Source organism: Lepus europaeus, chromosome 8 (assembly GCF_033115175.1).
Source record: "Lepus europaeus isolate LE1 chromosome 8, mLepTim1.pri, whole genome shotgun sequence".
Lineage (NCBI taxonomy): Eukaryota > Metazoa > Chordata > Mammalia > Lagomorpha > Leporidae > Lepus > Lepus europaeus.
In genome coordinates, this window is record NC_084834.1 from 64,494,333 (window position 1) to 64,509,123 (window position 14,791).

General features: G+C 39.0%; 1 protein-coding gene across 3 annotated transcripts in view; it reads right to left on the minus strand.

Moving 5' to 3' along the window:
• ANK2 (ankyrin 2) overlaps positions 1-14,791 on the minus strand; it is a 657,856-nt gene that overhangs the window by 479,952 nt on the left and 163,113 nt on the right. Inside the window, exon 2 of one of the 3 annotated variants that reach the window (XM_062199709.1) lies at positions 1,173-1,233. The exons of the other annotated variants lie outside the window; for them this stretch is intronic. Coding sequence (XP_062055693.1) covers positions 1,173-1,193 — 21 coding nt within the window. The 5' untranslated portion in view covers positions 1,194-1,233. The remainder of the gene's footprint in view (positions 1-1,172; positions 1,234-14,791) is intronic. 3 annotated transcript variants of the gene reach the window in all.

The window sequence follows — 14,791 nt, forward strand, 5'->3', positions numbered from 1 at the left end:
TTATGCAAATTAACTAGTATAAACTTTTTGAGATACAGTTATTTGTCCAATTTTTTCAAACTTTTCTTCACATCAATCCTCTTCAATGATACCTGTCCTGAATTTTGAGGAAATTTCTAAGCAAAATTAGAAATTCTTTAACAGCTGTGCTTTATGAGAAAGCCGAGTTGATTTTTCCTCTGTAAAGAATTCTCATATACAAAGGGTCTTCAAAAAGTTGGTGAAAAATGTGTACTATGAAAAGACCATGCATGGATTTCAAAAAATTTTCACACCAAAATAAACTTGTCTTTTAACTACATTTTTATCCATAAACTTTTGGAAGTACACTCCTATCTTTCACTTATTGGACCGAATTATTAATCTAGTATACAGGGACGATATACGACTCATTAGATCTAAAATATCACTGGTCTTTTAGGTGCTTGCCAATGTTAACAGCATCACAGAACTATTCCAAGGGTCATCATTTAATTGTTTCCTATGTACAAATGTGATCATTTCCACAGTATTTTAAAGATTCCTTCTAGAAAGGAAAGGGACTCTTCTAAGATGAGATTGACAACTTAAGAAAGATTTCTACAGATCATGGATGACATATTGACAGGACTAAGAAGTTTTACATAGTATTTTTCCCTAAGTGTAGTAGTTCTTTCTTCCCCACTTACCTGTTTTTTAACACTGTCTGACACATATAGAATCTGAAGATTTCTCCACACAAATGTAATCTATCTGAATTATCCAGAATCAAAACATTTATTGACAACCTTAGAATGACACAAGACATTCTGAAGATAAAATCTTGATCATGAAAAACCAACCAACCATAACTCCTTGAGAAAACAACTGACCTTGATGAATAAATCCTACTGTGCTTGTCTATCACATTAAAATTTCTTTCCCCCTTTTCCCTTTTTTCATCAGTTAATATCTTGAGAGAAAGATGACCAATTAATTTACTTTTCTCTTCCCCAATAATACTGATAATAATTGCCTAGGCTACAGAAGAAAGTCTTATCAAATATTATTCCCTCATAATTTAAAAACTATTAACACTGTAGCATCTTTAAATCTGTTTTTGATAAACATTGTTTTAACCAAACTTGTACTGAGTCACATTCTATGTCTTTTCATAGAATTCCTTTAAGGTAATAATAAAATACCAAAAGTACCTTTTGCAACATGGTTGTCATTTGAAATATCAGTTCTTCATGTCCCTGTTCAATTACTTACCTAAAAAAAAAAAAAAAAAAAGGAAATGTTAGAAGTGTAAAATCATCTCAATTAGTCACTAACTTTTACATTTCAACTAAAAATAAGTTTGATAGAGTTTTTTTTTTTAATGGACTCTGTTATATATAAAGCAGCAAAGCAAAACATACACAAATATTTCAAGGGATCATGAAAGTAGACAAATAAGACTGTGTAAAAAATATAAAATAACATATTAATACACAAAAGGACTAAGTGCCCACTTCACAAGGTTCTTTAAGTAACAGTGCTAGATTTCAGATGATCAAGATAATTGTGAACAAGACAAAATTCATATTCACACATGACAGTTTTTTTTTATTTTATTTATTTGAAAGGCAGAATTACAGAGAGGCAGCGAGAGAGAGAGAGAGAGAGAGAGAGAGGGAGGGAGGGAGGGAGGGAGAGGGAGAGAAAAGGAGAGGGAGGGAGGGAGAGGGAGAGGGAGGGAGAGGGAGGGAGGTTTTCCATCTGCTAGGTTCACTCCCCAAATGGCCGCAATGGCCAGAACTGCATCCATCCGAAGCCAGGAGCCAGGAGCTTCTTCTGAGTCTCCCACACGGGAGCAGGAGCCCAAGGACTTGGGCCATCTTCTACTGTTTTCCCAGGCCATAGCAGAGAGCTGGATCAGAAGTAGAGCATCCAGGACTCGAACCAGTGCCCATATGGGATGCTTGCATTAAAGACGGCAGCTTTTCCTATACGCCACAGTGCCAGACCCAACAATTGTTTTTATTAGTTCAAGTTTAGGCATGCCAAGCAACATTTAACCAATATACTTTCATTGACATTTCAGTAACGTCCTATACAAAAGTCCACAAGACCTACATTACAAACTTAATTGTTAAAAGATTCTAAAGGGACTGGCACTTTGGCTTAGTGGGTAAAGCCACTTCCTGCAGTGCCGGCATCCCATATGGGCACTGGTTCTAGTCCTGGCTGCTCCATTTCTGATCCAGCTCTTTGCTATGGCCTGGGAAAGCATTAGAATATGGCCCAAGTCCTTGGGCCCCTGCACCCATATGGGAGACCTGGAAGAAGCTCCTGGTCCTGGATTCATTTCAGCCCAGCTCCAGCCATTGTGGCCATTTAAGGAGTGAACTAGCAGATGGAAGACTTCTCTCTGTCTCTGCCTCTGCCTCTCTGTAACTCTGCCTTTCAAATAAATGATAAATAAATCTTTAAAAAAAGATTATAAAAACAGTAAAGGAATTTTAAGATGAACATTCTTTTTTTTAAAGATTTATTTATTTATTTGAAATTCAGAGTTAAACAGAGATAGAAGGAGAGGCAGAGAGAGAGAGAAATCTAGGTTTAAGCACTTGAGCAAGTGCTTATATAATATATATTATATATAATATATAAGTGCATATAAAATATACCATGATTAGTCCCACTATATTCCATGGTACTGCCAAGTGATCATGCATATTGTGTTAACATCTGTAATTTGTGCATTGTGCTGCTGTTTCATAATTTACTTAGCCATTATCTTAAAAATGACCACTTAGATTTTTCCTAAAGTTCTATAAATAATATTTCAACTAGGACTATGGATGAATAGAACTGAATATCTTTTATTTCTGATATATCTTTCATCTCTATATATTCCTTTCATCTCTTTCCTGTTCCACTCATAGTTCTAATTTTTGCTGATTTGTTGTGTTCTAATATCTAGTAAGTTACAATATTCATTATTTTTTGTTCCAGAAAATTATTTCAGGTTCACATCTATGTATGTTCCAAATGAAACTTAGTATCAATTTGTTGAGTTCAGTGATTTAAAATCCAACCTACACTTAATTAGGATTGCATTCAGTCTATAAATAACCTGATAACTGACTTCCAACAATTGTTCGTCATCTCATTGATTCCTTACTCAATTCTTCCTTTTTCATCTTCCCCCAAAAATTCAAATTTCCTTTACATAGTCCATTTATATGCCTTGCTAATGTATACTCATTAATGAGTACTTAATACTTTTTCTTGAAGCTGTCAACATAATCTTCTTGTTATATTTTCTCTCTAATACAGGTTAATACTATTAATCTCTACACTTTTATTCTGGGCTTACTTTCTTAGAAAGCTTATAGTTCTTTAATATTTCTGACATTTCTCTAAGTACTTAACAACTTTGAAAACCATACAAAAACGTAGGAATCCTAAGCACTGCCACTACACAATGTAATATAATTAGGCAGACAGACTATGCTGTGCAAAACAATCTGGAGTTGATGGCAGTAAAGAAATTAAGATGACTTACTTAGCCACATTTCAAAAGCAGGCTTTGATTTTAGTGTTGTTCATCCATTTGGAAATTGTGCCATTTCATACATAATATTTAAGCATTTTAGACTTTTGCATGAAAAGCCTGTATGTATCAACCAAAATATGCTTCCTGAACAGTTTCCAAGAAAATTTAATAAACAAGTATATCCTTAGACTTTTCTCAGAACATCATTTTAAGTGCTTTTGTGCCTCCAAGGAAAAAAAGGACAAAGAATGTGAACTGTGGTTTAATGAGAAGAGCCTGGCTTCAAGGCCAGGCACCACTGTTTGCAAACTACAGGCTTTATACAAATTGCTGAACCCTGAGTCCCAGCTCTCCTCGTGAAATGAGATTACTTAGAAGATGAGAAATGGTAAATAGGATGGGCCTGGCACAAATTTGGCACTCAAAAATTGGCCAATTTTTCATTTATTGACAGTAGTCTATGACTAGACACCCCATTTTAAGCATTTCACATACACTGACTCATTTAATCCCAAAATAGCTGCAGGAGGTACCATGCACATCTATTCCATATGAAATAGGTCTAGAGTCTATGCTGAACAGGTTCCTCCTACTAACTAGGATGCCCAGGATTCTAGCCATCATCTCCCTAATGCTAAGTCAAATTTATGGCCACTATGACATCCTGACTTCATTTTCATTTCTTTCCCTATTAAGATTCAATTTTTCATAATATTCTTGATTTAATCAAATTGAGGTTGTTTTGATTAGGTTGAAATGACTGCAAAAGAGCCTTTCAAAATTTACTTCAAAATCTTACACAAAATATCTATAATCTTCAAATTGTAAATAAAAACCAACTAATCAATCCAAAATTCCTTTTCCAACATGAATTACTATGACTTCCCTTCACTTACCCTACAACCAGCCCAAATCTTGTGTGTTACCACTTTATAAACATGCAAGCATCTGATCTTACTTTCTTGTCTGAATGATTTATTACAGCACAATTCATTTTGTAAGTTTTTATTATAAAAGCAATAACTACATATGCTAGTTGTTTTCTAGGGACCACCCCAGAGATACTTCTTCCCATCTGTTCACTTCCTTCTCTGATTTTTTATTTATTTATTTCTTTAAAGATTTTATTTATTTGAGAAGTAGAGTTACAGACAGAGGAGAGAGAGAGAGAGAGAAAGGTCCTCCATGCACTGGTTCACTCCCCATATAGCCACAATGGCCAGAGCTGAGCCGATCTGAGGCCAGGAGCCAGAAGCTTCCTCTGGGTCTCCCACGCAGGTATAGGGGTCCAAGAACCTGGGCCATCCTCAACTGTTTTCTCAGGTCATATCAGAGAGCTGGATCAGAAGTGGACCAGCCGGGACCTGAACCGGCACCCATGTGGGACTCCGGCTCTGCAAATGGAGGCTCAGCCCACTGCGCCACAGTTCTGGCCCATTTATTTATTTTTAAAGATATATTTATTTATTTACTTGAAAGGTAGAGTTACAGACAGAGATATCTGAACAGAAGACATAATCTTCTATGTGCTGGCTCACTCTCCAAATGACTACAATAGCCAGGGCTGAGCCAGGATGAAGCCAAGAGCCTGGAACTTCATTTTAGTCTCCCACATAGGTGCAGGGGCCCAAGCACTTTTGACCACCTTCCACTGCTTTCCCAAGTGCATTTGCAAGGAGCTGGATTAGAGATGGAGCAGCCAGGACTTTGAGCTGGTGCTCACCTGGGATGCAAATGTCACAGGCAGTGGCTTAACCCACAGGGTCATAACGCTGGCCTCTTACTTATTTTATTCTCATTATGTGATGTTGACCTCTATAGACTATATTGCATGAGCTTCTTCATGCACTGGCTTTCAATTTGGCTCTGACAGGGGTGTGGGGTGGGGTGGAGGGTGCAGGAAATCCCAAGGAAGAAGAGGAGAAAGATTAAGATATTTATTTTTCAGGGTGAGCATTTGGTGCAGCATTTTAAGATGCCACTTGGACAATCACATGCTATGTCAAAGTGCCTGGGTTTGAGTTCCTGTTCCACTTCTGATTCTAGCTTCCTGCTAATGCATGCTCTCAGATGCTGCAGGTGATGGCTCAAGTAGTGGAGTTCATACCACCCACATGGATGACCTGGATTGAGTTCTGGGTTCCTGGCTTCTGCCTGGCCCAGACCCAGCTGCTACACCCATTTGGGGAGTGAAACGGTGGAGGAAGATCCCTGTTTCTCTCTCTCTCTCTCTCTCTCTCTCTCTCTCTCTCTCTCTCTCTCTTTCAAATAAAAAAATAAAATGAAAATAAATAATTTTTTTTAGACTTTCAAGAGATACTCACTCTTCCTGTTCTCTCCTGACTTTCACATGGTTCTGGCAATGGCTGCATCTCTCTAGCTTCAGCGCTCCCATCAGATGGCCCCTCCTCTACCCTCAGCGACACTGTTCCAGCACTCTGCTGGAATAACATAGTACTTCCAGAATTGCTTCATATACACATATATAGTTAGTGTCTGAACATTTATATCATATTGTTTTAGAAACTGCTTTTATTGTCCTAACAGCCCTTGGCCACACTAGTCTATACAAACTCATCTTTTTTAAATATTTTGTTAACATTCCAGAAAATATGCATATTCCATAATCTGTTTAATCAAACAAGACATCCTTTCTATCATATAATATCCAAAAATAGTTTTATATTTTTTCATTTTAAAGTATCCTCTGAGAGTCAATGACAAAAACTAAGAAATAAGAGATGCATGTGGTCTAACATTTTTTCTTCCTCTTATAACTGCCATTTAAAAACATCTATAGTATATCACAACATATACTGTATATTCCATATAACATCTATTTATTTTTCATGATACATTGTAAGATATTACTAATTCTCTGTTGCAGATTTTTAAAAAACTTAATTATTATAAAGGCTAAATAACTTAACCAGGCATTGTTTAAATGTCAGGGCCAGGATCTTTTCACCTCTAAAGTCTTCTTTTTCATTATATCTTGCTGCTCCTTTCAAAGGGTTTGACTTACACACATATTAGCTGCTATCAGGAAAGTGAAAAACCCTTTAATATCATCTTTATATAGTATATGAGGCATTTCTAACTGTTCATCCTATTGTACCACACAATATTTCATATTTTCATGAGATTATGATTTTGCCTATTGTATCATTAAACTATTAACATGTTTCCATTTTATTTTCTCTTATTCTCTAAAGCATATTGGAACTCTAAAATCATTCAATGACACTCAAGTCCACGAGTGGTTAGGAAACATGAGACACAAATACTAAAGGGTTAGAGATACTCCAATGACTAAATGTCCCCAGACCAATATCCCTAGACCAATTGTGGCAGAATCACTAAGGATACTTTTATATAAATAAATAAATAAATAACAGTCGAGTCTAATACTAGTATAATTTTATAGACTGCTTTATAAAGTCTTTAATATGGTCCTTCTGAATATTAACGCTTAAGAAATAAAGCAAAAATCACTGCCTTATTTCAGTAGTACCTTAACCAACAGGCTCAACATCAACTTGGAAATTTGTAAGAGATGCAAATTCCTGGGCCCCCTCCACCTTCTGACTTAGAAATTTGACAGCAGGGTCCCATGTTATGTGTTTTAACAAGATAACTCTGATAAGGTGGAAATTTGGGGATCACTGGCCTATGTGAAGCAAATTCCTAGATTTTTTGTACTATTGCATTCTTCTATTTCTGGGTTGAAGAAGTGTCACTGTGAAATTTTCCAGGAGGCTCATTGAACTCCAAGTAATAGCCTCTGGCATATACTGGGTTCAGTGTTCACCATTTTTCTTTCTTACCTTCTTCTCATTTTATCTAACTTGTATCTAGATTAAAAGATTATACTTTCATTGGCTATTTAGTTTAACAGTTGGATTGCTTGCATGCCACACTGGAGTACCTGGATTTACTTCCCTGCTTTGACTCCTAACTTTAGCTTCCTGCTGGTGTAGATCCTGGGAGGCAGTGGTGATGGCTCAAGCAATTGGGTTTCTAACACCCACATGAGAGACCTGGATTGAGTTTCTGGCTTCAGCCCTGGCCCAGACTCACTGTCTCTTTCTCTCTTTCCCTCCCTCCCTCTTTCTCTCTCTCCCCCTCTCTTTCTCTGCCTGCCTTTCAAATAAATAAATAATTTCTTAAAATGCTTAATTCTTCACCAAATTCTCTAGAAAGAATTTGTAATTACAACATTCACATAACCTTACTAAGAGCTACCAAAATTATCAAAGTGTATTCAGGCACTCAAATTATAATCATTGCTTTAGAGATTTATTTATTCATTTGGAAGGCAGAGTGACAGAAAAAGGGAGAGAGGGAGGAAGAGAGAGCTCTTAATATCTTTTACCTTTGGGTTCACTCCCTAAATGCCCACAATAGCAAACTCTGAGCCAGGCCAAAGTCAGGAGCCAGCAACTCCAAGTCACCCAAATGCTCAGCAGCCAGACTCCAAATGGCACTCTGATACAGAATGCCAGCTCCGTTGCAAATGGTGGCTTAACCTGCGGTGTCACAGTGCTGGCTCCATAATTATTTTATATACCTTTGGGACCATGCATGTAACCATAGATTTGAGATGACCAATATAGTACTTTTTTGAAAAAATCTTCCCAGAGTTCACTGTGTATGTGATGAATAACCCTCCCTGTACCTTACTATCAATTTAGGATCAACATTTTAATCATTCATAAAAAGTTTCCATGGAAAAGAGCAATCAAACTGGAAGAAGAGGAACACAGATAGCCTCCAGGTGTCAAGGAAATAAAAGTTTACAACAAACTTGCCCAATTACAAGTAAAGTCCAAGGCACATGGAAAATAGCACCACAGAATATTAATCGTGAATTGCTTTTCAGCTCTTAGGGAATGCACTAACAGGGACTTGATTCAACATCTCCAACAACAAAGCAACCACAACAGGAAAATCTGCATTGCCTGCTGCATGCTGAGCAAAGTGCTCCATCTGACATTTAGAACTGGTTGCACTCAATGACTTTTCATTTTAGTCCCAATTTCAAGAGACTGCTAAAGACACAGAGCTACTGCTTGAAGTCCTTGCTTCCAGCTCCTGTTGGGCTGCTCTGTGGAGCCTTTGAATACTCTGAGCTCCAGTGACAGAACACACATTATTTCCTTTTTAAATAGAAAATGAGTTCCTGGGCCTTTGCATCCGTGTTTATTCTTCTCCAAGAGAATCGAGAGCTATTTGAGGGCTCTCCTCGTCCCTATGCCTCAACTCTCCTCTCTTAATGATGCAGTGTCTTGTGCTTAGCTCACTTTAAAATGCTCTTTCTTGACCTCCTTCAGATTCCCAATTCAGTCTGATTTCCCTGACCTCTGACAAGAAATAGTTTTCAAAGCTAAAATATTCCACAAAACTAAAATATTTCCTTTTTCAAGGCAGATATTTTGCTTCGAGGTTGACAAAGAAACAACACTGAAAATCACTTGTGGGAAAAAAAAAAAAAACATTAACCAGATAAATGCCTTCAGCATTGGTTTCTCAACATCTCATTCCTCTCTAAACTTAACAGAAAATTTCCCAAGGAGAAGAAGGATCACTAATGTCAAATTAGTATGTTTTTTTCTCCTAATCAAGACAACTATTTAAATAACAGGTATAGTTGCTTTCCTACAAGTTCTAGCCATTTTCTCAAATGCACACTTCATTTCATATGTCATAGCTATCCAGTCACAACTTCTTACAAATTCATATCTGAACTTCTGGTTGAACCCTTAAAGGACTGTGTCGGAAACCCAGAGGCTAACAGTGATAGGTCTAAAACAACTCCTGACAAAATGGATGCAGTATTAACAAGGAATAATCCATTATTTAAGCACCTTCCTATCATGTTTGAAATAACAAAATTAAACAAAAAATAGTAAAAACCTGTTACTTACAGTATGTTCCCAGGTGCCAAAATTGCATTAACTACTTTATCCATTATTTCAATTCCTATTCAATACAACCCATAAAATCCATACTGCTATCTTATTCCACAGAGAAGGAAAGTGGGATGCTGAGAAGTAAACGGACTTGTGCAAGACCATACTCAGATTGGTAAGGAATGGCAGGAATGAAAATCAGACCCAGGCTTTTCTATTGTGTAAAGCCTGGGTCTTAGCCATGGTTGGTTTTATAAATCAAGGCAACATAAACGAAATGGCTTATTAGCAGATCAGGCATTAAAAGGCTTGGTGGTGGGTAATCTTTACAGAGATGATCAAACTTAAGCTGGGTTTGAGGTAAAGAGGAGAAAATGGGAAAGGAAATTGGAGGGATGGAGAAGAAAGGGAAGAAGACAACCTACAGGGGAACATCAGATAGGCTAATATTGTCATAAGCAAGTGTAGAAGCAGGACATCTCATGGCAAGTTCAAGAGGAAACAAGCAGACTAATCTGGCCAAAGTAGAGCAAATACAACAAATAGATAATACTGAAAGGTAAAGTGGGGCCAGATTTTAGAGGTCTTACATATCAAGCAATGCAATTACAAAATACCCGATTTAAGAACTAGATCCTAGCTCCTAAATGCCAAAGTGCATTATCGGTAAGCTTCCCTTTTTTTTTTTTCTTTTTCTTTTTTTTTTTTTTTTTTGACAGGCAGAGTGGACAGTGAGAGAGAGAGAGAGAGAGAGAGAAAGGTCTTCCTTTTTCCGTTGGTTCACTCCCCAATGGCCGCTGCGACCAGCACGCTGCAGCCGGTGCACCATGCTGATCCAAAGCCAGGAGCCAGTGCTTTTCCAAGCTTCTTTTTTTTTTTTTTAAAGATTTATTTATTTACTTGAAAGTCAGATTTACATGGAGAGAAACAGAGGCAGAGAGAAAGAGAGAGAGGTCTTCCATCCACTGGTTCACTCCACAGTTGGCCACAATGGCCAGAGCTGTGCCAATCCAAAGCAAGGAGCCAGGAGCTTCTTTCAAGTCTCCCATGCGAGTGCAGGGGCCCAAGGACTTGGGCCATCTTATACTGATTTCCCAGGACATAGTAGGGAGTGGAAGTGGGGCACCTGGGACTCTAACCAGCACCCATATGGGATGCTGGCACTGCAGGTGGCGACTTTATCTGCTACACCACAGAGCAGGACCCAGGTTAAGTTTTCTTTTTGTCTTCCAAGGTCAGGATTAGTGTATGGTGGAGAGAGGCATTTTGGGAGAGGCTGGGAGGACTGGGGAGGGCTACAGTCTCTAGAATGTAAACTCCACAAGGAAGGGTTGCTGGTGCCTCTCTGTTAAATGTCTTGTGCCTGTAACAGGGCCTAGCATAAAGTAGGAAGCCACAAATATTGACTAAATAAACGAATGACTCAAGATAACCCTGTACATGCCTACTTTCAGGCATAATGTTACTAGATGTCTAGTTAGAACAGAGAGAAAGAGAAAGGAAGATACACTCTTTTTTTTTTTTTTTTCTTTTGACAGGCAGAGTTAGACAGTGAGAGAGAGAGAGACAGAGAGAAAGGTCTTCCTTCCGTTGGTTCACCCCCCAAGTGGCCGCTACAGCCGGCGCACTGCACCGATCCGAAGCCAGGAGCTTTCTCCTGATCTCCCATGCGAGTACAGGGCCCAAGGACCTGGGCCATCCTCCACTGCACTCCGGGGCCACAGCAGAGAGCTGGACTGGAAGAGAAGCAACCAGGATAGAATCCAGCGCCCCAACTGGGACTAGAACCCAAGGTGCCAGTGCCGCAGGCGGAGGATTAGCCTAGTGAGCCGCAGCGCTGGAAGATACACTCTTTATACCAACCATTCACTTACCCCTCTCTGACATAAATCACCCTCCTCAATATATGAAGATTAAACAATGCCTCATCATAACCAAAGGTGATGAGCAGGCTCTATTTGCATGCTGATTGGAACAAATCAACTACTTATAAAGCAGGTTTCAGATAATTATAGATACTAGAAATTTTTGAATTAAACTATATTAAAGAAGTATAATAATGGCATGGTGGGTAGGTTTTTTTTTTTTAAAAAAAGCTGTATTGGAGAATATCAACTACTTTTTGAAGATTTATTTATTTATCTGAAAGTCAGCATTACACAGAGAGAGAAGGAGAGGCAGAGAAAAAGAGAGATCTTGCATCCACTGACTCACTCCCCAAATGACCGCAATGGCCAGAACTGCGCCAATCTGAAGCCAGGAGCCAGGAGCTTCTTCCAAGTCTCCCATGTAGGTGCAGGGGCCCAAGGACTTGAGCCATCTTCTACTGCTTTCCCAGGCCATAGCAGAGAGCTGGATCAGAAGTGGAGCAGCCAGGACTCAAACCGGCACCCATATGGGATGCTGACACTGCAGGCGGCAGCTTTACCCACTACGCCACAGGGCCGGCCCCGGGTAGGTTTTGTTTTTTTTTTTTTTTTTAAAGATTGTTCTAGTTAGAAGTAAATAAAATATTCACAGATAATGACATAATGTCTGGCGCTCCCTTTAAAATACTCCAGAAAAATGAAACCAAAAATGTGGAGTGGGAAATAAATGAGCAAAAATTAGAAAAACACTAGGATGATTGCTGAAGCTAAGTGGACCCATGGGAATCCTAAAGTTATTCCCTTTACTTTTGTTCATATTTGAAACTTACTATTGAAAAACTTTTAAGAACTTCCTTGAAAGTGGCCAGTAAGACAAAAGCAAACACTCACATTTTAACCTACGCGTGGAGCTGTCCCTCCAAGCATGTCTACACTCATTCATTCATTCAGCCCATGGTCTTTTGGAACCTAGAATGTGCAAGGGGCTATTCAAAAGTCAATGAGACACTATCCCTGCCCTCATAAGTCTCATACTCATACAGGGAAAAATAATGACAACAATCCAGAATCACAACCTTGTATAACTATGGACAGTGACAGTGGGGTCACAGGGAAAGGATTAATTTTTTTAAAGATTTATTTATTTATTTGAAAGTCAGAGTTGCACAGAAAGAAGGAGAGGCAGAGAGAGAGAGAGGTCTTCCATCAGATGGTTCACTCCCCAAATGGCCGCAATGGCTAGAGTTGTGCCTATCTGAAGCCAGGAGCCAGAAGCTTCTTCTGGGTCTCCCACGAGGATGCAGGGTCTCAAGGACTTGGGCCATCTTCTACTGCTTTCCCAGGCTATAGCAGAGAGCTGGATCAGAAGTGTATCTGCCGGGACTCAAACCAGCACTATATGGGATGCTGGCACTGCAGGTGGCAGCCCTACCCACTATGCCACAGCACTAGCCCCAGGATTAAATTTAATGTTTAGAAAATTGACTGTGGCTGCAGGGTTGTTAACAGATTAAACAAAAGCAGAAAAAAAATGCAGTTGGGAACTGAGGCAAGTAGCACTGACACTAAAGACAACGTGATGGATCTAAGAACTGTTAAAGAAGCAATACAACTCTCATACTCTTCAGGATTAACTTCTTTTTTTTTTTTTTTTGACAGAGTGGACAGTAGAGGGAGACAGAGAGAAAGGTCTTCCTTTTTTTTTTGCCGTTGGTTCACCCTCCAATGGCCGCCGCGGTAGGCGCGCTGCGGCTGGTGCACCGCGCTGTTCTGATGGCAGGAGCCAGGTGCTTCTCCTGGTCTCCCATGGGGTACAGGGCCCAAGCACTTGGGCCATCCTCCACTGCACTCCCTGGCCACAGCAGAGAGCTGGCCTGGAAGGGGGGCAACCGGGACAGGATCGGTGCCCCGACCAGGACTAGAACCCGGTGTGCCAGCACCACAAGGCGGAGGATTAGCCTAGTGAGCCATGGCGCCAGCTTAGGATTAACTTCTAATATCAATAAAATACCTAACTCTGTCACATGCCTACTTTGCATCCAATCTGACAAAGAAAATTATGTTTTGATCCTGTCATCTATGCTAATGGCAGAAAATATGGTGCTTTTATGGGGCAAGAGAAGAAAAAAAGAAGAGATTGAGTTTGCCTGCTTGTCTTAGTAATAATGTAAATAAAACTAACAATATGAGGGGGAAAACGATGAAGTAACACATATTTAAGTTGTTTAAAAATCACACTGAGTGTCATTAGGGACATATATAAATACACAGTAATTTATTTAATGAGTTTAATTTAAAGGGGACTCTTTTTCTGAACTCCAATATGTGGTAGTCAGTACATATTATATCTACTACATATTAAATCTAATTACAAGGTCACATTTGTTATGGAAGTTACTTTTCTAATTTTCACTAACATTAAAATATGCTGCTGGGAATTCAGGAAACTACACACCTGAATTATTTTTGGTAATATTAATATTTCACTCATTTTTAAATAAAAATAATAAGATTGTGCCTACAGGAAAGTCTTCACAAACCATCAACCAGAACAGAGTCAGCCTAGGAAAAAAAGCAGACAAGGATCAAAAATGCCATTTTTCCCCCTAAGCTAGCAGGTCTGAAATGCTAAAAATACCCCCTTAGTGGTCAGTTCTTTATATTCTTTTTAAAATTTTATATATTTATTCGTTTGAAAGATAGAGTGACAAAGAGAAAGGGGAGAAACAGAGAGAAAGAGAGCAATATCTTCCATTTGTTAGTTCACACTGCAACAGCCTGGGCTAGAAGAGGCCCAAGCTGGCCAAGAACTCCATCCACATCTCCCACGTGGGCAGCAGTGGCCCAAACATTGGGCCATCTTTTGTGGCTTTCCCAGGAACATTAGCAGGGAGCTGAATCCAACCAGAGCAGCCAGGACCTGAACCAGCACTCCCATATGGAATGCCAGCATCGCAGGCAGCAGCCACAACACCAACCCCATAATACTTTAAATGTCTCAGACCAGAATGAAATATCTGACAGTCATGAATCAGTGTATACCTGGCAACAACTACATCATGGAGCTGACACATAACAGAGAAAAATATTATCTTCTATTCTCCTTTTCTTTCATTTCTTAGTGTATCAACTACACACACAAAAAAGTGCCCCCTTGGAGGATGGTCTGAGTAAGTCATGGGCTTAGATATTTGGGTTTATGTTCTTTAGACAAGAAATGGAAAAAAATTGTTTCATTTGTTTTCATTATTCTCAAGGCCATTTCCTCTTGCGGAATCTATAAATTTTTATGTGAAAGAACAGTCAACACCATTTAAAATGATTGGCTTCAGTGGAGAAACCTATAAACACTATCTCAGCCAAGTGACCAAAGTTCCCATTAACAGAGAGAAGTCATGTTAGCAGTGTTACTTTGGTACAACAGAATGAGAATGGGTACTTTTTCTTTGATCATCCTCCCCCAAGCACATAACCCTTTCTAATTTTGAGAAAATCATCAAAGTCCT